The sequence below is a fragment of the Macaca fascicularis genome, chromosome 5, assembly GCF_037993035.2.
Source record: "Macaca fascicularis isolate 582-1 chromosome 5, T2T-MFA8v1.1".
Lineage (NCBI taxonomy): Eukaryota > Metazoa > Chordata > Mammalia > Primates > Cercopithecidae > Macaca > Macaca fascicularis.
In genome coordinates this window covers 115,145,735-115,170,224 of record NC_088379.1, presented here as the reverse complement: position 1 = coordinate 115,170,224, position 24,490 = coordinate 115,145,735, and the positions used below count along the sequence as shown (strand labels likewise).

The window sequence follows — 24,490 nt, the reverse complement described above, 5'->3', positions numbered from 1 at the left end:
AAGCTTGAGTGTTCTTAATTTTTTCTTTAAAAATTTGTTTTTTTTTTCCTTTGAGACAAGAGTCTTGCTCTGTCATCCAGGCTGGATTACAATGGTGCAACTGTAGCTCACTGCAGCCTCAAACTCCTGGGCTCAAGTAATCCTCTCACCTCAGGCTCCCAGGCAGCTTGGACTACAGGCACATACCACCACAACTGGCTAATTTTTTATTTTTATTTTTTATGGAGATGGGGTCTTGCTATGCCGCCAAGGATGGTCTCAAACTCCTGGCCTCAAGAGATCCTCCCACCTCGACCTGCCAAAGTGTTGGGATTACAAGCATGAGCCATCACACCCGGCTGAGTGTTCATTTTTTTCATAACTCGTCTTCTTTCAGTAAGTTTTAGTTTTCTCTAGATAACGTCTGCAATGTTCTTTTCAACTTTGTTGTGAGTTTTCATCTTTTCCTATGTCTTCAAAAGTATTTTAGTGAGAAGATATTTAGAAGAGGAGGGCTCACGGTTTATTTAATATAACACTTTGCTAATATGTGCATTTCCTAGCCTCACAAGTTGAATACGTAACAGTCAAATCCCCAAATAGCTATCAAATAGCATTTGCCACACACATATACACATATTAATGTATGAATACTTTTAATAATTAATATATGCATTTTAATGTATCTCTCGCCAGGTCCCTAATCAGGTAGTGAATATGAACTGAGGTATCCAAAAAGCTCTCCCAGGAAATTCTGATCTGATCCCTACCACTAACACTAAGAACCACTATCTGTTTTTAGTTAGTTGAAAAAGCAGCTCACAGAATTCCTGACAATCTTACCCCTTGATCTCACCCAACACTCCCTGCCTCACAAAGCAAATGGCCAAAAGACGGCAATGAGAATGAATTATCCACTTCCCATCAGGATTACTCTTCTCATGACTATATTTTGGTTTATGTCAGTCTCCACACACGCTAACTGAAACCTGGCTGTCTTGAGATATTATCTTCCTCCAAACCTGTCAAAGGATGGCTGTGTTTGATGCTAAACCCCGGGCAGGCATCCCTCAACTCCTCTGTAGGCATCTGGATTATTCTTCCTCCTTGCCTACCTCACGCCCTCAGCATATCCCCTTGCCACTCCTCCTTATTGCAATCATTTACAGTCCCCATGTCCCCAGGATTATTCCTGTCATTTTTGGGGGGAAAATTTTAATAATCAAATAGATGATCCATTTGAAACCCTGAGCTCTAAGTTCTCACATCCCTACCTCTAGTTATCTTTAATAACATCTCAACCACTTATTCCCCTTAGTCTTGTCGTTATCTAAACTTCCCCCAAATCTCAATTCCAAGCTTTTCATATCCTAACCACTACATCTTATCTTGCCAACTCATTCTTTCTGACATCTATACTCTTAAAAGCTCTTTAACCTCAATGGGACCTCCAAACAACTAAGCCCGCTACCCATCACTACCCATCTCTATCCAGCACCCATTTTGTGCTCTTGTAGCTTAAATGAGAGTCACTCCCTTGTATACATTCTAAATTCCCTTGCTCCTCCTCTATTCCTTGTATCCAACTGTGGTTAAACCCAACTTTCTACCAAGCAATGAATATAGCTAGAGGAAAGAGGTACAGTTATGCTTATTAGTTTCATTTTAAAGTTCGACTCACAGCCCAAGATGGGCCCTCACAATCCTACTACATACCACTGGTAAATTCAACATCTTACTCTCCTAGACTATTTTGCAAAACCTCTAACCCTCTTACCCCTTTTCAGCTGATAATTCTGCTGCTTCTTTCACAGAGAAAAGAGCAATCAGAAGGTAACTTCTGCATTCATCTACCACAAAGTTCTCCTATTTGGACAGCTCTTGTTCCAGGTATCTATGTGGCTTCAGCTCTCTGCTCAACTCTCATCTTCTTAAAAGAGCCTTTCCTGGTCACTATCAAAAACAGTATTTTCCATCTCCTTTCTGAGCTTTATTTTTCTTCATAACATTCATCATACTTACATAGAATTATATATCACACTTACAAATTATATAAAATGATTTTTGCCTCTCCCCAGTCTTCTATGTTCTCACTTTAGAGTATAAGCTTTGTGGAAGTGAGGATTTTATTTTGTGCCTGGAACAATATCTGGCAAGCACTAAATGCTTATAAAGATTATTGAATGAGTGACAAAATATTCAAAGACAAAAGATTTTTGTCTTTTATAAAGAAGAATTATACTTTTTAGGGTGAAATTGAAGTACTTAGTTGCCCTTACAGTACTATAGTTTCTCTTTTTTTTTTTGAGTTGGAGTCTGGCTCTCGCCCGGCTGGAGTACAGTGGTACAATCTCGGCTCACTGCAACCTCTGCCTCCCAGGTTCAAGTGATTCTTCTGCCTCAGCCTCCCGAATAGGTGGGACTGCAGGCAGGCACCACCATGCCTGGGTTAGTTTCTCTTAATGTTCAGATTCTCTCTTGCTGGAGGCAGCATGGTATAGGGACAAGTATGGACCTGTGGGTGGGGGGTGGGGTGGGAGTAGGTTGTGGGTAGGGAGAACATTTGGATTTTTACTATTAACATTGTCACTAATTAGTAAGTAAAGTCATTTAGGGTGAGTCATTTAACCTCTAACTTCCATCAGGGAATGTGAGAGTACTTTTTTTTTCCCAAAGAAATGAGATCCACGAAAGCACAAAACCAGTAAAAATAAACCACTACACACACAGCAAGTCTTTCTCTTTTCTTTTTTTGAAAGATTCCTTTTTTTTTTTTTTTTTTGAGACAGGGCCTCACTCTATTGCCCAGACTGAGTGTGGTGGTGTGGTCAGAGTTCACTGCAGCCTTGACCTCCTCAGCTCAGGATGTCCTCCTACCTTAGCCTCCTGAGTAGGTGGGACTACAGGTGCACACGATCCCTGGCTAATTTTTTTGTATTTTTGTAGAGACACGGTTTCCCCCATGTTGCCCAGGCTGGTCTCTAACCCCTGGGCTCAAGTCATCCGCTCACTTTGGCCCCTCAAAGTGCTAGGATTATAGGCATGAGCCACCAAGCCTGGCAAAGTCTTTTTCCTTCCAAAGTTTGTTGATGGGGACTTTCATAGTGTACAGAATAAAATTTACATCACATAATCTAATGGATCCTTAACAGTTTTTTATAGCAAAGAAGTTGACACTGAATGAAAGGTTTCTGGATCAGACGAAAATCACTTTCAAAATTCAAGATGGCAATCTTAAAGTCAATTAAATAAATGGGATAGTCACATGTGTTACTAAAATTTTCTTGCTGTAAGTGTGCAGGCAAAAACATCTAATATAAATGAGAAAGACAATTTAAGATTATACTTACTAATTAAGAGTATTTTTGAAAGTAGCACCATTTGTTTTAGAATACAAACAGAATAAGTACTTGGTAATGTCCACAGACTAATGAAAATGTATTGATTCATATGTATTACTTTTTTCTTTCTTTTTGATACGGAGTCTCACTCTGTTGCCCAGGCTGGAGTGCAGTGGCGTGATCTTGGCTCACCGCAACCTCAGCCTCCAGGTTCAACCGATTCTCCTGCTTCACTCAGGGGAGTAGCTAGGATTACAGGTGCCTGCCACCACATTTGGCTAATTTTGGTATTTTTAGCAGAGATGGGGTTTCACCATGTTGGCCAGGCAGGTTATGAACTCCTGACCTCAAGTGATCTGCACGCCTTGGCCTCCCAAAGTGCTGGGATTACAGGCATAAGCCACCATGCCTGGCCTGATTCACATATATTACTAACTGAAATGCAGTATCACTGCACTTCCCCAATTAGTAAATTCAATACATTCTGTATATAAAAAAATCCACCAATCCCCACAAAAAACCAACCAAACAAAAACCCCAAAAAACCACCAAACCATACTGTCAAGCGAAATAGTTTTAATTAGTAGGCTGATCATAAATAAATCCACATAAAAGATTTAACAGAATTACAAATAGTTTTGTGTTCCTTTGTGGACTCAATTCATAATACGCATTAGTCAACCTCATTCTCTAACTGTGACAAAAAGAGTTGTCATCCAACAATGCAGCACAGTTTAAGCAATTCATATTCTATAGTTACATTTTTACATTTTTTTTACAAATGTAACATTTATGTACATTATATATAGATTTTTTCTATAGTTCATGTACTGAAACTCTATTGTTTTTACAGGGAAAATGTTGAATTCATTTAATGAATAAGAAACATTCCTTGTTAAAAAGTAATTCATATAAACAAATAACATGGTACCACTGCCTTTTGGCATCTCTTGCCAGAGTTCGAGTCCAGAAATGTTATATTAATTATAAGAAAAAAGAATTTATCTAATTTTACATTATGACATATCATTCCACATAGCTACATAAATTTGCCAGCTTGCAATGAACAGAGCACTGTACTGCCATACTACTGGAAATGTGTAGAAACCAATTCAAAATATACTTGGTGAAACAGCATCATCGTTACCATTAATTTGAGTTGAAAAAGATCTGTCAAGTTCTTTCTTCCCCTTTACTTTTTACCAAAGCCTCAGACAGAGTGCTGTGCGTTGCATCTTGTATTAACAAATGCCTTCATTCCAAATTTCCCATGTGCTTCTCTGACAGATTATGCTTTACCTAGGTTATAGATCTTTTTCTTATTCAATTTTATTCTACTTCACTTACAAATCTGCTGTTGAACATGAAGCAAAAATTCATAGTAAGAAAATGCAGCTTCTGTCCGGTCTTCAATCAAATGCTGAAAAAATTCTGCTTTGGCAGGACTCTCATCTCTGGAAGAAAGAAAAGGGCATTTGTCTAAACCTATTTAAAAGCCCTGATTTCACCACTTTGCAATCTATCTCATAAAATTACACTTGTATCTTGTATATTTATACAAATAAAATAAAAGTGCATATTTCTAAAAAGAGTAACTGTATATTTTAAAAATTACTGGGCTGGGTATGGTAGCTCACACCTATAATCGCAGCACTTTAAGAGGCTAAGGTGGGAGGACTGCTTGAGCCTAGGAGTTCAAGACCAGACTGGGCAAAATAGAAAGAGCCCCACCACTAAAAAAAAAAAAAAAAAAAAAAAAAAATTAAAAATTGGCTGGGTGTGGTATCTCACGCCTGTAATCCCAGCACTTTGAGAGGCTGAGGCGGGTGGATGACCTGAGGTGAGGAGTTCGAGACCAGCCTGGTGAAACCCTGGTCATGGTGTTTCACCAATGGTGAAACCCTATCTCTACTAACCAACATGGTGAAACCCTGTCTCTACTAAAAATACAAAAATTAGCTGGGCGTGGTGGTGGCTGCCTGTAATCCCAGCTACTTGGGAGGTTGAGGCAGGAGAATCGCTTGAATACAGGACACAGAGGTTGCAGTAGGCTGAGATCACGCCATTGCACTCCAGCCCGGATGACAAGAGTGAAACTTCGTCTCAAAAAAATAAAAAAGAAAAATGAACAATTAGCCAGGTGTGGAGGGAAGTGCCTGCAGTCCCAGCTACTTGGGAGTCTGAGTTGGGAGGATTACTCGAGCATGGGAGGTCCAGGCTGCAGTGAACCGTGATGGTAGCAGCCCTGCACTCCAGCCTGAGTGACAGAGACTCTATCTCAAATTAAATAAAAATTAAAAATTACTAATATATGGAGATGTCAGAAAATGGAATACAGGGGATATAAATCAAGTAACAACATTTTACCACCAGAATATATTTCGATACTATTTAAAGTTTGTTTTGAAGACAAGCAATTCCACAGACTACATAGGAAAGACAACTTCACAATTAAGTTACAGAAGTACTTACTTTACTATGTGAAGGATTGGACTTAATGGTCTGCTGTCTCTAAGCCAAGTTATGAAGGATCTGGCTCTTTCCGATGAAAGTGTATCTAGCTCTGGAAGATGTGTCTGGTAAAAGAAATACAATTAGGAAACTATTTCCTTTCTCATAGACTTCAGCAGTATTAGAACAAAATCATGATTCCTACTATCACCCCCAACTGCCAGCACTCTATTTCTTGGCTTCAACAGCAGCAACTACACAAATTATTTAAACTGTTGAAAAATCTGTTTATATTTTTCTGGATAAGTCAATAAAATATGTGCAATGATACGTCACTGACATTTTAACTGACTATATTTTCTTGCTAAGTCAATAAAACATAAATGATTCGCATGTCACCAGTATTGTGTGGCGCCTTTATGCTTCTTCCAGAGGACATGTTCAAATGAAGGGGGATACCATTAAATTCCAAATTCCCTTAGCAATTATATATTATATCCTATTCTAAAATTAGCCATTCTGGGAGAATTTCACGTTTCCTTTAATTTAAAGGCAAAGAATTTTAAAGTACAGTGTGGATATGTAAATATATTTTAAAACTATATGCAAGACTATTTTAAAAGGACCTAAAAGTCTATTTTTTTATACACATACATACATAAGAAGGTAAGATTTACTTTTCTTTTTCAAAGTCAACTGTAAATTAAATAGTAAATTAACAGTAAATTAAATAATTCAAGAATGTAGTATATAACAATTAAAATAGACAAGTTTGGAATAATTATGTTTGTAATTCCTGTCAATATTTTAAAAACCATTTCCATTTTGATGCGAATTTTTTCAGCTGTTTTCTAAATTATTACTAAGTATACAAACACAGTTTTGAAAATACAAATGGGGATCATATCATGAATACTATTCACTTCAGGCTGTATCCTTCTTCTTCTTTTTCTTTTTAAGAGATGGGGTCTTGCTACGTCACCCAGACTGGAGTGCAATGGCTGTACACAAGTGCAGTCATAGTACACTACAGCTTTGAACTCCTGGGCTCAAGCAATCCTCCTGCCTCAGCCTCCTAGCCTCCCAAGTAGCTGGGACCACAGGTGCATGGCACAGTGCGCCAGACTGTATTCTTTTTAATAAATGCACAGCTATTATTTAATACTACAGCATGTGTGTATATATGCCTATTTCCATGAATACATCTACAGGATATATTCTTTGCAGAATAATTTACTGTGTCATAAAGAACATGATTTTAACAGACATTGTCAAATTGCCCTCTAAAAAGGTTACATAAGTACTATATATTCCAGTCAATAGTGCTCAACAGGGTCCATTGCCCTGTGCTGTCTACATGATTGTCTATTATCAAATTTTAAAATTTCTGACAATCTGGTAAATGAAAGAAATGCTATATTACTATTTTTTCCCTAATTATGAGTGAGATTATTGTTTCATATGACCTCTACTTTATTTTTCCTTTATGAATTTCCTGTTAAAATCCTGTACCCAGTTTTCTTTGGAGGAGGTCGAAAGGAAGGAAGTAGGTCTTCTTAAAGATTTGTAAGAGAACTTTTCATAGAGAAGTTAGCCCTTTTTCAGTCTTATGAGTTACAGATAATCTTAAGATTTTGTTGTTTGTATTTTGGCTTTATTTATTTATTGTTACCAAATAGAAATGTTTTATATTTGTGCTTTCAGATGTATTTATCTTTTGAATCACCGACTTACAAAGGCCTTGCCCATTTTAATATTATTAAAAAAAAAAAATTCGGCAGGTGCAGTGGCTCATGCCTGTAATCCTAGCACTTTGGGAGGCTAAGGCTGGGGGATCACAAGGTGAGGAGATTGAGACCATCCTTGCTAATACCGTGAAACCCCAACTCTACTAAAAATAAAAACAGCCGGGCATGGTGGCGGGCGCCTGTAGTCCCAGCTACTGGGGAGGCTGAGGCAGGAGAATGGCGTGAACCCGAGAGGCGGAGCTTGCAGTGAGCTGAGATTGCGCCACTGCACAACAGCCTGAGCGACAGAGCAAGACTCCATCTCCAAAACAAAACAAAACAAAACAAAAATTCACAAATATTTCTTCTAGTGATCTGCATGGTTTCCTTTTTTACATTTAAATGTTTCATCCATTTGAAAGTCATTTTGATATAAGGAATAAAGTAAATATCGTCTTGTTTTTTCCTTAATGACTAATCAGTGGTCCCAAGATTATTTTTCTAATATTCCATTTCCCCACAGTAATTTAAATTCAATCTTTACCACACTGTATTTTTCATTAATTAGACCTGTTTCTGAACTCTATTCTGTTCCACTGATCTGTTTACTGTGCCAGTATCATGGTACTTAAATAACTACAGCTTTAGAATAAGGTTTACTATTTTACTTAGAATTTATTTTTCATATATTTCCCCCTTTGCTGACATTATTCTCCCTTTTCGTTTCCTTATTATCCTCGTTTGTTGAGTTTCAACAATGAACTCTTGGATTATTTGTCAATTTAAAAAAAAAATCAAACAATGACAGACTGTAATAAGGATTACACTGAATTTATATTAATTTCAGGAAAAAGGATATATTTACATTATCTAACAATAAGGTAGGCCAGCTTTCCCTTTCAATTAATTAATTATACAAATCTGTTTTCAGAATCATATTTCCTTAGTATTGGTTAGCATACATTCAGTAAAATCCTACTGAAAAATTTGTGTTTAGTATAAGCAAAGTAACTTTTTTTTTTTTTTTTTTTTTTCTGAGACAGAATCTCGCTCTGTCGCCCAGGCTGGAGTGCAGTGGTGCGATCTCGGCTTACTGCAAGCTCCGCCTCCCGTGTTCAGGCCATTCTCCTGCCTCAGCTTCCCTAAGAGCTGGGACTACAGGCACCTGCCACCACGCCCGGCTTTTTTTTTTTTGTATTTTTAGTAGAGATGGGGTTTTACTGTGTTAGCCAGGATGGTCTCGATCTCCTGACCTCGTGATCTGCCTGCCTCAGCCTCCCAAAGTGCTGGGATTACAGACATGAGCCACCGCACCCAACCACTTTTTTTTTTTTTTCCCAGACGGAGTCTTGCTCTGTCGCTAAGGCTGGAGTGCAGTGGTGCAATCTCGGCTCATTGCAACCTCTGCCTCCCGGGTTCAAGTGGTTCTCCTACCTCAGCCTCCCAAGTAGCTGGGACTACTGGCACCCACCACCACACTCGGCTAATTTTTTTTGTATTTTTTAATAGAAAAGGGGTTTCACCATGTTGGCCAGGATGGTCTCGATCTCTTGACCTCGTGATCCACCCGCCTTGGCTTCCCAAAGTGCTGGGATTACAGGTGTGAGCCACCGTGTCCGGCCCAGCAAAATAATTTAAATCCAAAGTTAAAGTTGTTGGAAAACAGTTTGGCAGTTCCTCAAAGAGTTAAACATAGAGTTATCATGTGACCCAGTAATTCTAATCCTAGGGATATGCCCAAGAGAACTGAAAACATATGTTCACACAAAAACTCGTACACAAGCATTCATAGTAGCCCTATTCACAATAGCCCCAAAGTAGAAACAACTGAAATATCCATCAATGGATGAGTGGATGATCAAAATGTGGTATGTCCATACAATGGACTATTTTTCAGCCATAAAAAAGAACACACTGGTCAAGCACTGTGGCTCACACCTGTAATCCCAGCACTCTGGGAAGCCAAGGCAGGAGGACTGCTTGAGCCCAGGAGTTCAAGACCAGCCTGGGCAACACAGGGATACCCCATCTCTACAAAAAAAAGTTTTAAAATTAGCCAAGTGTGGTGGCACACTCCCGTGGTCCTGGCTACTCAGGAGGCTGAGGTAAGAGAACTTTTTATAGAGAAGTTAGCCCGTTTTCAGTCTTATGAGTTACAGATAATCTTAAGATTTTGTTGTTTGCATTTTGGCGTTATTTATTTATTTTTACCAAATAGAAATGTTTTGTATTTGTGCTTTCAGATTTATTGATCTTTTGAATCACTGACTCACACATAAAGGCCTTACCCATTTTAATTTTTTTTTTTTTCAGATGGAGTCTTGTTCTGTCGCCCAGGCTGGACTGCAGTGGCGCGATCTTGGCTCACTGCAAGCTCCGCCTCCCGAGTTCACGCCATTCTCCTGCCTCGGCCTCCCGAGTAGCTGGGACTACACGCGCCTGCCACCATGCCCGGCTAATTTTTTTGTATTTTTAGTAGAGACAGGGTTTCACCGTGTTAGCCAGGATGGTCTCTATCTCCTGCCCTTGTGATCTGCCAGCCTCAGCCTCCCAAAGTGCTGGGATTACAGGCATGAGCCACCGTGCCCGGCCTGTTTTAATACTATCAAAAACAATTTTCACAAATATTTCTCCTAGTGATCTGCATGGTTTCCTTTTTTACGTTTAAATGTTTGATCCATCTGAAAGTTATTTTGATATAAGTACTATTGATTCCTACTCAGGAGGCTGAAGTGGGAGGACCACTTAAGTCTGGGAGGTCGAGGCTGTAGTGAGCCATTATTGAGCCACTGCACTACAATCTGGGTGACAAAGCAAGACTCTGTCTAGAAAAATAAATAAATAAACAAACAAACAAACTACTAATACAAGATACAACATGAATGAATCTTAAAAACATTACAGAAACTGAAATAAGTCAAATACAAAAGGCCACGTATTACCATTTATGTAATAGATCCAGAACAGGCAAACCCAGAGATAGAAAGTAGGTTACTAGTTGCCTGGGGACAAGGATAGGGAAGAACTGGGAGATATGGGGTTCTTTTAGGGTGATAGAAATGTTTTGAAATTAAATAACGGTAATGGTTGTAAAACACTGTGTAATACCAAAAACCACTGAACTGTACATTTTTAAATGGTGAATATTACATGAATTTTACATCAATGAAAAAAAAAATGAGCAAACAAAAAGTTATAGGTGTATAAAATCTACTGACCATTTTCTGTGGTATTGATGCAAAATTAGGATATCCAAGCACATCCTCTATGAAGTTATTGTCACAGCCTTTCCCAACCCAAATGTAGAAAACCTAAAAACAAAAAGCAACAAAATATTAAAACTCCCTAATAGTCAAGAGAATTCATTTTAGCTAATGTTCTCAAACCTATCACCTCAAATAAGGTAGGAACAAACAAGAGTAAAAAGGAAATCTATAACTGTTACATTGTGCATCTGTATGTAAGAATCCAGAGTGGTTCACATCTTCTTTGATTAAATGTTAAGGCTTCCCATAAAATATATTTTACCTTTTGCAGTTATTTTCCCAATAGAAATATAATCCTTTAATCAGTATAACTGACTCACTGTATTTCCCATCCACTATTTCATTACTGTCTGTGTATTTTCACTCATGCATTTCTCCCTCTTCTGTGGCTATCCAAATCCTTCTTCTGCTCATAAGGTATCATTTTGCAGCCATCTTAACCATTCTGACAACCTTCAACAACTACCCCTGCCCAGTGATTTCTCTTGAACTCCTAATCATTAATTAGGTTTCTGACAATGGATGTAAGTTGAACTAGATAAACTCTTGAAATACTTTTAAATTCTAGACTCTAGACGGCAAAGTTCCTGAAGATAGGAATTTACCTGATTAGTTCTCTTCATCAAGTATACATAATTCATGATGGTAAATTATATTAAAATGTATTACTCTATCAGTATTATTAATACAAGTATCAACATCAGTATAAAATGAAGTCCAAATAGAAAAGTTTAAAGTAAATTGACCTCTAGTGCCAGTTACCAATTTCAGCTCCTAATCCTAATGCACCTTTCACTGCCTGCTCTGTGATAACAGCTGGACCCTAGAAGTGTTTCTTTATTTTTGGTCAGCTCAAACAGTGTTAAGCTTTGCCAGTAGAGGGTGCTTACAGAGCCACAGTCCATAAGGAAAGCACCTTCTCTTGTCAGCTTCTCTGCAGACAATTTTTGAAGAGGTGGCTGTGGTACAACCCTGTCATTAACATGTATTGCACCCTGAAAAGAAAAAGACAGAATGTGAATGAGATTACATTACTATCATCGCAGTTTGGGGGCCAATGGTCACTAACCCTTTATGAAGCACTGGAAAATAACACTTCTGAGTTTGCATGATATAAAAAATACTGATTATATGCTACCACCTTGGCTGTAGAATCAACACACTCAAATGTATTCAAATTTAAAAAGTAAAAACATGAATACATAAAATGATCAGTCACATTCCCTTCCCTTTTAAGGTGGGGTCATAATATATTACAAGTATGACTATTGGCTCTGATGCATAGCCAGCTACTTTTTAACATTTCTTTGGCAACATAACATTATGTTTGGAATTAATACTAATTCCAAAGAATACAGTTTTCACACGGGGAAGATAAAAGACATTACATATTTGCACATTAAAATTATTATTGGATACCAGATTTGGTTTACTATATAATCACAATTGCAAATGATCTGATCAAAAGCAGTCAGTATTGGCCAGGCACGGTGGCTCATGCCTGTAAACCCAGCACTTTGGGAGGCCGAGACGGGCAGATCACTTGAGGTCAGGAGTTTGAGACCACCCTGGCCAATATGGTAAAACCCTGACTCTACTAAATGTACAAAAATTAGCCAGGCGTGGTGGCATGTGCCTGTAATCCCAGCTACTTAGGAGGCTGAAGCAGGAGAACTGCTTGAACCTGGAAGGCAGGAGCTGCAGTGAGCCGAGATTGCACCACTGCACTCCAGCCTGGGCAACAGAGCAAGTTTCTGTCTTTAAAATAAAATTTAAAAAAAAGGAAAAAAAGAGAAGCGGTCAACATCTACCAAATATAAATGGAAATGTCCACTCTACAACTTAGGTTTGTAATACATATTATAACCAAACCTACAAGACAAATTACTTCCAATGTGAAACTATTTTTTAAAACTCCTTAACCACTGATGGTATCTGAGAGTCCTGCCTTCCAATCAGATCCACAGCCAGTGTCCTTCTTTAATGTATTACTAGAAGGGGGAAAAGAGTTAAAAAGAAAAACCAGTTGATAGTATATTGTCATCTTAGCTGTAGAACAACACACTCAAATATATTCAAATTGAAAAATTTCAAATGCACTAAAATGCATACCTCATCTGTCAATCTGTCTATCCTGTATAAGTTGGGATGAATCATTCTCATTAGATGAACAAGTGGCTGAGACTTTATCTGACACATGGCGTATACACGATCATCCAGCCGTGTGCTTGTACCCGTTCTAAATGCTTTCTACAAGGAAAAAGATAAATGTTTTCAAGTAAAATACAAATATGGTAGACAAATATAAAAACAAATATACACTATCAATCATGGAAAAAGCATGACCTTTAAATCAGACAGACCTGGATTCAATTCTCAGCTCTGACATTTAACAGGTATGTGATGCTGGAGCAAGTTACCTAGCTCCCTTGAGATATATTGTCATCATGAGAAAAACAGGGAAAATAATATCTCTTTAGGTTGTTGAAAGGATTAAATAAAATGATGCATTGACACCTTTTATGGTGCCAGAGACATGGAAAGATGCTTGATAAATATTAGTTCCTGTCCTTAAAGAGTCTCTTTCCAGAAGGACATATTAAGAGTGAGCTATGACTGCACCGTTATGCAAACTGCTCACACACATTAAAGAAGAGAAAATATGGTTTCACTAAAGTCATCATGTATTTGTATATCTTCATTTTCCACTGATCTTTTTCTTTTTCTTTTTTTTTTTTTTCAGTCGCCCAGGCTAGAGTGCAGTGGCGTGATCTTGGCTCACTGCAACCTCTGCCTCCTAGGTTCGAGCAATTCTCCTGCCTCAGCCTCCAGAGTAGCTGGGATTACAGGCACGTGCCACCACGCCCAGCTAATTTTTGTATTTTGGGTAGAGAAGGGGTTTGACTATGTTGGCCAGGCTGGTTGCAAACTCCTGACATCAGCTGATCCGCACACCTTGGCCTCCCAAAGTGCTGGGATTAGAGGCGTGAGCCACTATGCATGGCCCCATTGATCTTTTTCTATTCTTCAAAACCCTTTCAATGCCAAAGTGAATAATCCTCTAGTTTATTAGAAAACGACAACCTAGATTTCCTTTCTTCATATAAATATCTGAGAATTTTAAAAAACAATATTAAATATACCAATGTATAAAAAAGCTACCTGTTTGAGAAGGGCCAAAACATAGAGAGGAAACAACTTGAGGGAGCTGGGCGCCATCAATGCAGAGTGCTGTAAATTTGAGACAGTTGAGCCATATGCAGACAATGAGTCCACTACAGCATTCACTAAGGCATCTCTTGCATCTGATAGACTTGATGAAATGGACCGATCCACAGCTATAAAGCAACCAAAGTGAAAGGTATTTTAACCATTAGACTCCAATGGGCACTATAAGAGAGAAAACTGATATGCATTATTTAAGAAACAAAATTCAGCTAAGTTTTTAGGATAGAAAAATGTATTTCATCTGCTCCCTCATTTCAAGTGTTTTCTTATACATCTTTTTCTGAAATAAATGTGACAATCAGAACAAGTCTAGATTCTTTTGGACATTTTTGTTTTAATCTCTTAAGTCTAAAAACATTTAGCCAGCCTGGGCATGGTGGCTCATGCCTATAATCCAAGCACTTTGGGAGGCCAAGGTGGGAGGATCACTTGAGACCAGGAGTTCAAGACCAGATTAGGCAACATAGTGAGACCTTGTCTCTACAAAAAATAAAAAAATTAGCTGGGCACAGTGGCATGTGCCTGCAGTCCCAGCTATTTGGGAGGCTGAAGTAGGAGGATTGCTTGAGCCTGGGAGGTCAAAGCTGCAGTAACCTGTGATTGTGGCATTGCACTCCAGCATGGGCAACAGAGCAAGGCCCTGTCTAAAAACAAAACAAAACAAAAAAACCCCAAAACATGTAGCCCCTGTTGACATTAATGAAATATATATTTACCATTTACTTATGAAAAAGTCTTGGAAAGGTTTCCATTACTCAAATGCCAAGTCACATGTATCATTTTTTTCTGCTCAACCAATGTAATTTCTGCAATCTGAATTATACCTTGTGATCCTCTACAATTTTTGTAAAGCATTCCAAGCCAACGAATTTTGTGAAAGGGAAAAATAAACACAAGTTTTCATGCAGCCACTGAAGAGACAGATAATGTGAAACTTATTTTTCTACAATAATATATTCTATTAAAATAGGGATAACCTATAAAATATATGCCCAACCACTAAAATTAAAATTATATTAAAAAACAATTGGTTATGGCATAATTAATTCAAAATCCATATATAAAATTATACTTTAAAAATATGAATCCTGAGGTTTGGGGTACAAATTATCCCATCGTAACAAACCTGCATATCCCTGAATCAAAAACAAAAGTTAAAATTAAGAAAGAAATCTGATATACAAGCTTTTGATTTTAGTTAAATATTTAAGAGAATCTGATTAAATCCTTCTTCCCCCCCAGCCACCAAGACAGAGTCTCCCTTTGTTTCCCAGGCTGGAGTGCAGTGGTGCGATCTTGGCTCATTGCAACCTCTGCCTCCTGGGTTCAACAGATTCTCCTGCCTCAGCCTCCTGAGTAGCTAGGACCACATGTGTGCACCACCATACCCAGCTAATTTTTGTATTTTTAATACAGACAGGGTCTCACCCCATTGACCAGTCTGGTCTTGAACTCCTGAAGTCAAGTGATCCTACTGCTTCAGCCTCCCAAAGTGCTGGGATTACAGGCATGAGCCACTACGCCCGGACTGATTAAATGCTTCTGTTATTTAAAAAAATTTGGATCCTTTAGTAAATGCTATAATTTTTCCCAAATTAGTATTAATGACTCTCTTTCCCTAGGACTGCATGGGAAATAGCAAGGCTTGTTTCATGTCTGAGTTCATCTACAAAGCAAATTCATTGAAAACATTTAAGTGCTATGTTAATTCTCAAAAGGATTTTTTTAGACTTACATATAATTAAGTACCGTTCTGTAGTGGTTATGTGTCAAATGCGTAGCCATGTAATCTCTGCCACAATCAGGATACACAATAGTTCCATCACTCCAAAATTATCCCCTTACACTTGCCCCTTTGTAGTAAAACCCTCCCTCGGCCTCAACCCCGATTATTCACCATTTGCTAATTTTCCCTTTTCTTGAATGTCATATATATGGAATCATTTGTATGCAGCTTTTTTTTTTTTTTTTTTTTTTAGATGGAGTCTCACTCTGTCACTGAGGCAGGAGTACGGTGGCGCGACCTCGGCTCACTGCAACCTCCACCTCCTGGGTTCAAGGGATTTTCCTGCCTCAGCCTCCTCCAGCATAGCTGGATTACAGGCGTGCAGCACCACACCCAGCTAATATTTTTCTTGTATTTTTTTTTTTTTTTTTTTTTTTTGAGACAGAGTCTCGCTCTGTCGCCCAGGCTGGAGTGCAGTGGCGCGATCTCGGCTCACTGCAAGCTCCGCCTCCTGGGTTCCCGCCATTCTCCTGCCTCAGCCTCCTGAGTAGCTGGGACTACAGGCGCCCGCCACCGCGCCCGGCTAATTTTTTGTATTTTTAGTAGAGACGGGGTTTCACCGTGGTCTCGATCTCCTGACCTTGTGATCCGCCCGCCTCGGCCTCCCAAAGTGCTGGGATTACAGGCGTGAGCCACCGCGCCCGGCCATTTTTTTTTCTTGTATTTTTAGTAGAGACAGGGTGTCGCCACGCCTCCTCCAGCATAGCTGGATTACAGGCGTGCAGCACCACACCCAGCTAATATTTTTCTTGTATTTTTAGTAGAGACAGGGTGTCACCATGTTGGCCAGGCTGGTCTTGAACTCCTGACCTCAAGTGATCTGCCCACCTCGGCTTCCCAAAGTGTTGGGATTACAGGCGTGAGCCACCACACCCGGCCTATGCAGCTTTTTGAGTCCAGCTTCTTTCATTCAGCACAATGTCTCTGAGATGCATCCATGTTTGTTTAAGTACTGACAGTTCATTCCTTTTTATTGCTGAATTATATTTGATTGTATGATTGTACAGTGGTTTGTGCATACATTATTTGAAAGACATTTCAGTTTTTTACCACATTTTTAGAGATTATGAATTCTCTCAAAGATTCTGAAAGTAAGATTAAGCAAGAAATGTGAGGACAGTCCGATTCACATTGCAGTAAATAAAAATGTAAAACATATGCTTTTTAAGTAAGAGAAAACCCTAGCTTCAGTTTCTTTCTTTCTTTCTTTCTTTTTTTTTTTTTGAGATAGAGTCTCACTCTGTTGCCCAGGCTGGAGTGGAGTGACGCGGTCTTGGCTCACTGCAACTTCCGCCTCCCTGGTTCAACGAATTCTCCTGTCTCAGTCTCCTAAGAAGTTGGGATTACAGGCACCTGTCACCACGCCCGGCTAATTTTTCGTATTTTTAATAGAGACAGGGCTTCACCATGTTGGCCAGGCTGGTCTCAAACTCCTGACCTCATGATCTGCCCGCCTCGGCCTCCCAAAATATTGGGATTACAGGCGTGAGGCCACTGCCCCCAGCCAAGCTTCAGTTTTCAAGACAGAAAAATACATTTCACCTGTTCCTTCAATTTTTACTCACCCATGTTTGCCAGAAGGCAGATGGCAGCTTGTACATCCACTCCCGCATATACATCTGCTAGTGAACTTACCACTGGCAAACAAAGTGTATGTACTCTAATTCTCCGCTCACCTAAAAAAAAAGTCATTGAAAATACATTAGATCAAAAAGGAAATAAAGCAAACAAGTCGAATATTTTCTTTTTTTTTTTTTTTTGAGACAGAGTCTTGCTCTGTCTCTTAGGCTGGAGTGCAATGCTGTGATCGCAGCTCACTGCAACCTGTCTCCCGGGTTCAAGTGATTCTCCTGCCTCAGCCTCCCAAGTAGCTGGGATTACAGGTGCCCGCCACCATGCCCAGCTAATTTTTGTATTTTTAGTAGAGACGGGGTTTCACCAGTTGGCCGGGTTGGACTTGAACTCCTGACCTCAGGTGATCCACCCACCTTGGCCTACCAAAGTTCTGGGATTACAGGCGTGAACCACAGCCATGCCCGGCCACAAGTCGAATTTTTATTCAAGTTATTGTTTTGGCTAGATTATGTCACCAACAGGATTTTGAGATGTAAAAACAAAGTTTTACAATTAACATTTTTAAAAGAAAATTAAACACCCTCCAAATCTGCAGAGTATGAACATACGCTATATCACTCATTCTAAATTATATCCCAGAGTAAAATATCAGAAAACTTAACTGTCAAGTAACAAATGAAGACCTTAATTGCTAAACAGTTTTTTACTTTATGGAGCAAGAAATAATACAAAGAATGGCATAGCTGGATTTAACATGAATTGTTTTGAAACAAGATTCTAGGAATACAAGTCTTCCATAAATTAAAAAAGTGTACTATTTAAAGACTCAAAAGTGAGAGTAAAAAAAGAAAGAAAATAACAACATATGTTTGATTAATACAAATTCCATTACTTCCCACTGTGTATTCTTTCTTTTTCCCCACTCCACCAAAGGCCATGTGAAAGGAGGGGAGAATTACTGCTGCAGACTATATTTCATTTCTGTTAACATTACCTTTGCTTGATGTATATAATAGGGCTGTTTGAAAACATACTAAGGAAGTATCTGTTAAACTTTCTTCAATTGACAACTGCACTGCAAATCCAGCATCAGGATTGATGTTGGCAAGGGATAACAAATCAGTAGAACGGACAAAGAAGTTACCGTGAAAAGTGTGCATTGAAAGACCTAAAAAAGAGAAAATGATACAAAAAAATGAAGTTAACAATAATATCTTCACCTCAACCTAAAGTTACTTTTTAAAGTCAAAGATGTTTATGATTTTGAATCAAAGGATAACTGGGGAGTAAGGTTCAAGTGTAGACAGAGTTTCTAAAATATCAATTCAAAAAAACCAGTGGACATTATATAAAAGGCAGACTATACATTTCAGTTGTATTGACACCTAACCTTATTTACATTTTCTCACATGTGACTTGAAGTCAGACATAATCTGACTAAACATTGTTTAATTTGCAAAATTAAACAAATGAGGGTTTAATTTGTAAAACAAATGAGGGTTTTACAAAACAAATTTTGTAAATTAAACAAATGAGGGTTACTATATAACTCAGCCTAGGTTTAAAATAAAGGATTAAAACAAATATTCACATAAAACCAAGGAAGTGTACATTAAATGATTATGAAGGCAAAGACCCTTCATTTGACAATTCTTATTTAAGATCTTCCCTATTCCTCTAATTCTCCTTCTAAAATCATTTCTAATATACGCTTTCCCTTAGGTTCTTCTGAGTAAACCAAACATTACTTTTGTCTACTTATTCAAGTTATTTTTAAAAATTGGGCAAGGATTATTCAATAACTATTATCTATTTAAAACATGGTATGGCTAACCAGATCAAACAGTCTTCCGTAATGAACAGTCAGAGGTAGTCAATACATGGAATGTTCACTGACTTTGATACAAGTATTTAATATAAAGTGTAAGTTTTACAACTTCATACCTTTAGTACACCTTATTCTCATAACAGCTTCAAACCCAATTTTTCTTGTGAGATACCGTTTTAGGTCTTTTTGTAACTTTTCTGCTTGTGAAGGATTGTGAGTATAGTGGAATGATGGATAATAATAGATGCACCCTGCAGAATACTTGGACATGCAAGCTTTAGAGAGAAATACAAGAAGTATTAGTCACAGAAATAATATTCTACTTGTCCAACAGTAGTACAGATTCACATTATGAAGAAATCTAAGTCACGAGAAAACCTAAGACATCAAAATAGGAACATACAAATCTGAGAAAACAGTAATATTTATAAAATATATGATAAAGTTTACTGTTGAGCAGAATGGTAAGGGAATCATGCTATATAAACAAAATACTAGTGACATTTTATATTTGTATAGTGCTTTAAAATTTACTGGTAGTTTTCATAGATATTGTCTATCTAATGCACATGTCTTTCTCCCTAAAATATTGAGAATGCTTACTGAAGAGTTTAGATTTAAGTATGCATTAAAAACGTTTATTTAAACAAATGTACACATGATGACTTTCCTTACCTAGCGAAGCAAGATCAGAATACTGTGAACTTAAAAGGAACAAATCCACTGCAGTTTGCTGTCCTGAGCAATCTAATGCAAGCTTCTTATAAAAATCAGTTGCGGGGCCAAGATGTTGTACCACCTAAGTCAACAGATCATAAAGTAAGAGCTAGAAATCTTTATGCTCATGTTTTCATGTCACTTTTATAATAAAAAGGATGTCCTCTGCCTCCCTACCAAACTAAGGAGTTTTTTAAATGTCTAGGCATTTGGTGCAGATTTCCTATGATAATAACAATGATAGATAATCTTTATAAAAAACACTTATGTGCCACCACTAAGATGTTTCACACAAATTAAATAATTTTCATAACACATCTCATATGGTTTTTATTATCTACATTTTCAGATGAAGAAACTGAGGCGATAACTAATTAAGTAACTTGACCAAGATTATATAGATATAGAGGGGTGGATATTGGAATATAAACCCAAGAAATCTGGCTGCAGAATGAGTGCTGTTAACCATTATTAAATATTGTTACATAACTTAAGAGTAAAAGATTAAGGAAGGTGTTTCTTTTTGGTATAAGAAGACTTGAGCTGAGAAGGTGACACTAGAGAGAGTCTCCAAGTTCTTAATCACCATGCAATATTTCCTAACAAAATGTTTCAATCCTCTTAACTATACTGCATGATGATTATATTAGAGCTTACTCTAATATAAGGAATTAAGGATATGAAGGAATATGTAAACCAGAACAGATACTGAAACTTTAGCGTCCCACGCAGGCAGGCAGAGAATATTTTTGAAAGTTAAATGAGAAAACAAAACAAAACTCTATCAAAGGATTCAGTAAATATATAACAGCTTCCTGTGTTCAAAACACCACAGTAATTTATAACGGATTGTAATGGGTCAACGAACTAAATGCCAGCTAAACTTGTTAATGAGTTTAAAATATACAATTATTTTAAAATTAGCTTCCTTCTCAAATGCAATTTTAAAATACAATTTCTATAAAAAGTGAAATATGCTGCCTTTTTTCTCTAGCATATTGGTGAAGAATTAAAAAAGCAACACTACTTAATGGAGGTTACAGGATGAGAGTCCTTAAGAAGAGAGGTTGATTAAAAAACCCGAAAAACAAAACATTCTTTAATAACTTAAAGATTATGCCCTTTAACCCAATAATTTCACTTCTAACAATTTATCCTAAGGCAAAACTGGATATGTGGCTAAAGATTTATGACACTATTAAAACTGTTTAATTCGTACTTATAACTACTTATCATGACATGTTCTCAAATATATGTTGAGGCCAGACAGAACTTACACAAAAGAAAAATGACTACTGTAGTTCATTTATTATTTGAAATAAGGGTTTAAAAATGCCCTGACCAAATATTCACATAAAACTCAAGTAATGTCCAGCTTCATATATTCCTTTCATTATTATTATTATTATTATTTTTTTTTGAGACAGGGTCTCGCTCTGTTGCCCAGGCTGGAGTGCAGTGGCAGTGATCACAGCTCACTGCAACCTCTGCCTCCCTGGTTCAAGCGATTCTCCTGCCTCAGCCACCCAAGCAGCTGGGATTACAGGCATGCACCACTGCACCCAGATAATTTTTGTATTTTTTGGAGAGATGGGGTTTTGCAATGTTGACCAGACTGGTCTCAAACTCCTGGACTCAAGTGATCCACCCTCCTTTGCCTCCCAAAGTGCTGGGATTATAGGTGTGAGCCACTGCACCTGGCCATTATTGTTATTTAAGATGGGGTCTCGTTACATTGTTCAAGCTGGTTTAGAACTCCTAAGCTCAAATGATCCGCTAGCCTCAGCCTCTTGAGTAGCTAAGGTTACAGGCAGGTGCTACCACACCTAGCCCTTTTTTAAAAAAACAGTGCAAATACAGCTCTGGCTCACATCTGCAATCCCAGCACTTTGCGGGACTGAGGCAGCGGTATTGCTTGATCTCGGCAGTTTGAGGCCAGCCTGGGCAACACAGCAAGATGTTGTCTCTACTTTTAAAAAACAAAAGAAAAAAATTCTGAAGACAACTATTTAATAGCTGAAAAGCAATCAATTAATTGGTTATTTTCACATTTACTTTCTCTCTGACTTCACAGAATGCTCACAATATATTCTCCAATGAAAAAGGTCAGTTAACATACACACACACACACACACATATATACACACACACGTGTGATGCCCAATTATGCTCATTTGTATGTTTGTATAACTAAATGCTAGTATCGTTAGATTATTGGTGATTTATGCTTTTCTCCACTTTCCAAGTGTTATACAATGATCTGTGTTATCTTTATAATTAAAACATTTATTAGTATGAGCATGTTGAATTACAATAGATACATTTAGTAAGTTTTACCACTTACGTAATAGAAAATAACACTGGAGTCAGAAAGTCAAGTCGCACTACCATTACCATTAAATAGTTATTTAACCTTTACCTAGATACTCTACTTCCTCATCTATAAAATGAAAGGGTTATACTAAATGATTTATAAATTTCTATGACTTACAAAGTAATAAAAAGAACATACTGTGACACAAAACCAAAAAGATAATTTGAGTTTAAAAACTCTCGCCAGGCGTGGTGGTTCACGCCTGTAATACCAGCACTTTGGAAGGCTGAGGTGGGTGGATCATGAGGTCAAGAGATTGAGACCATACTGGCTAACACTGTGAAACCCCATCTCTAATAAAAATACAAAAAAATTAGCGGGTCGTGGTGGCAGGCACCTGTAGTCCCAGCTACTCCAGAGGCTGAGGCAGGAGAATGGCGTGAACCCGGGAGGCAGAGCTTGCAGTGAGCCGAGATCGCGCCACTGCACTCCAGCATGGGCGACAGAGCAAGACTCTGTTTCAAAAAACAAACACACACACACACACAAACAAAAACAAACAAAAACTCTCTGGCGGCCAGGCGCAGTGGCTCATGCCTGTAATTCCAGCACTTTGGTAGGTTGAGGCAGGCGGATCACAAGGTCAGGAGTTCGAGACCAGCCTGACGAACACAGTGAAACCCCCGTCTCTACTAAAAATACAAAAATTAGCCAGGTATGGTGGCGCACACCTGTAATCCCAGCTACTCAGGAGGCTGACGCAGGAGAATCGCTTGAACTCAGGAAGCAGAGGTTGCAGTGAGACAAGATCGTGCCACTGCACTCCAGCCTGGGCGACAGTGTGAGACCACGTTTCAAACAACAAAACAAAAAAACAAACAAAAAACCCCAACTCTCTTGCCAGTTTTTTATTATTAATGAATTAGAAAAGTAGAATAAACAAATAATTACACAATCTTGAACATGACAAAAAGCTAAATATAAAATACCTTTGTACTTGATCTCTGATTAGGATCTTCTCTGGATTGCAGAAGTCCTGCACCCAAGGAAGGTAACTGTGTCTGAAATACAGACACACGGCCACCTGTTGGAGACATTAATTTAAAGGCAGCCTGAAGTGCAGGACCAAGGGCACTGTGTGTTTCTCTTGTATTGGTGAACATATTTGGTAATGCATTCAGTAAGTCTTTTATAAGCTGAGAAAACAAAGATCAAAAATTGAATTACTGAGAAGGCAAAGGAATAATCTTCTTTTAAAACATTCCATAGTGTATCATGCGTCACTGTATTTCTGGGGACTGGAACTGAGAAGTCAATAAATATGCCATTTACATTGTCTATTATTTGTAATATTAATATATCAAGTAAATAAATGTTAAACATTTTAGTTACCAGTCACAATATATTTTTATACTTTAAGAAAATAAATCAACCTTACCTCTTTACTTTCATATAGATTCACAAGTAAACTATCCGGTGTAGGTAGAAAAACATCTATAGGGAAAACATATATTTTAATCAACAAATCGAATCAAAAGAATACATTAGAAAATCCTAAAGTTTTTATCAGGTCACACATGTAATGTGTACTATAATTTTGCTTTATTTTACTTATTTTATTTTTTTGAGATGGAGTTTCGCTCTTGTTGCCCAGGCTGGAGTGCAATGGTGCAATGGTGTGATCTCAGCTCACTGCAACCTCCACCTCCCGGTTCAAGCAATTCTCCTGTCTCAGCCTCCTGAGTAGCTGAGATTATGCGCAAGCGCCACAATGCCTGGCTAATTTTGCATTTTTAGCACAGACAGGGTTTCTCCATGTTGGTCAGGCTGGTCTTGAACTCCCGATCTCAGGTGATCCGCCCACCTCGGCCTCCCAAAGTGCTGGGATTACAGGCGTGAGCCAGCGCACCCACATAATATTGCTTTATTAAATATACACACTCTGTATATATTATACATACATGTGTATAATACATACACAGGCATAAATAACTTAGAATCAAGTATTTCCAGAAAAACAATTATTTTGAACAAATACTAAAGTGCATGACATTATCCTCACAGCATATAGCAAGATGTATATTAAAATAAAGTAGCCCCCATTTCAAAGTCCATAGTCAGAAAGGTTTTTATTTTACTGACTGCTTACCATCTATATCAGACACAATCAACATTTGAGGCTGTGATAATCCTTCTTGTAAATTGTAGAAATGAATAGTGCTATCAAAGGTCATGAATCCTATTCTTGTTCGTGAATCTCCAGGAAGCCTAAAGATAA

The 24,490-nt window shown here is 38.0% G+C and overlaps 1 protein-coding gene across 7 annotated transcripts in view; it reads right to left on the bottom strand.

Annotated features, from left to right (window-relative positions):
• Positions 1 to 3,881: 3,881 nt before the first annotated feature.
• SEC24B (SEC24 homolog B, COPII coat complex component) overlaps positions 3,882 to 24,490 on the bottom strand; it is a 106,338-nt gene continuing 85,729 nt past the window's right edge. For 4 of the 7 annotated variants that reach the window (XM_005555656.4, XM_015450751.3, XM_015450753.3 and 1 more), the window contains 13 exons: positions 24,362 to 24,480; positions 23,651 to 23,706; positions 23,202 to 23,408; positions 19,857 to 19,980; positions 19,298 to 19,456; positions 18,348 to 18,521; positions 17,344 to 17,454; positions 13,927 to 14,102; positions 12,877 to 13,014; positions 11,655 to 11,759; positions 10,717 to 10,809; positions 5,793 to 5,896; positions 3,882 to 4,774 (listed from right to left, as the gene is read on the bottom strand). In XM_005555656.4, the coding sequence (XP_005555713.2) occupies positions 4,660 to 4,774; positions 5,793 to 5,896; positions 10,717 to 10,809; positions 11,655 to 11,759; positions 12,877 to 13,014; positions 13,927 to 14,102; positions 17,344 to 17,454; positions 18,348 to 18,521; positions 19,298 to 19,456; positions 19,857 to 19,980; positions 23,202 to 23,408; positions 23,651 to 23,706; positions 24,362 to 24,480 (1,681 nt within the window). In that variant the 3' untranslated portion in view covers positions 3,882 to 4,659. Of the gene's footprint in view, positions 4,775 to 5,792; positions 5,897 to 10,716; positions 10,810 to 11,654; positions 11,760 to 12,876; positions 13,015 to 13,926; positions 14,103 to 17,343; positions 17,455 to 17,517; positions 18,522 to 19,297; positions 19,457 to 19,856; positions 19,981 to 23,201; positions 23,409 to 23,650; positions 23,707 to 24,361; positions 24,481 to 24,490 lie in introns of those variants that run through there. The other 3 variants (XM_074040275.1, XM_074040276.1, XM_074040277.1) reach the window with 1 other exon arrangement.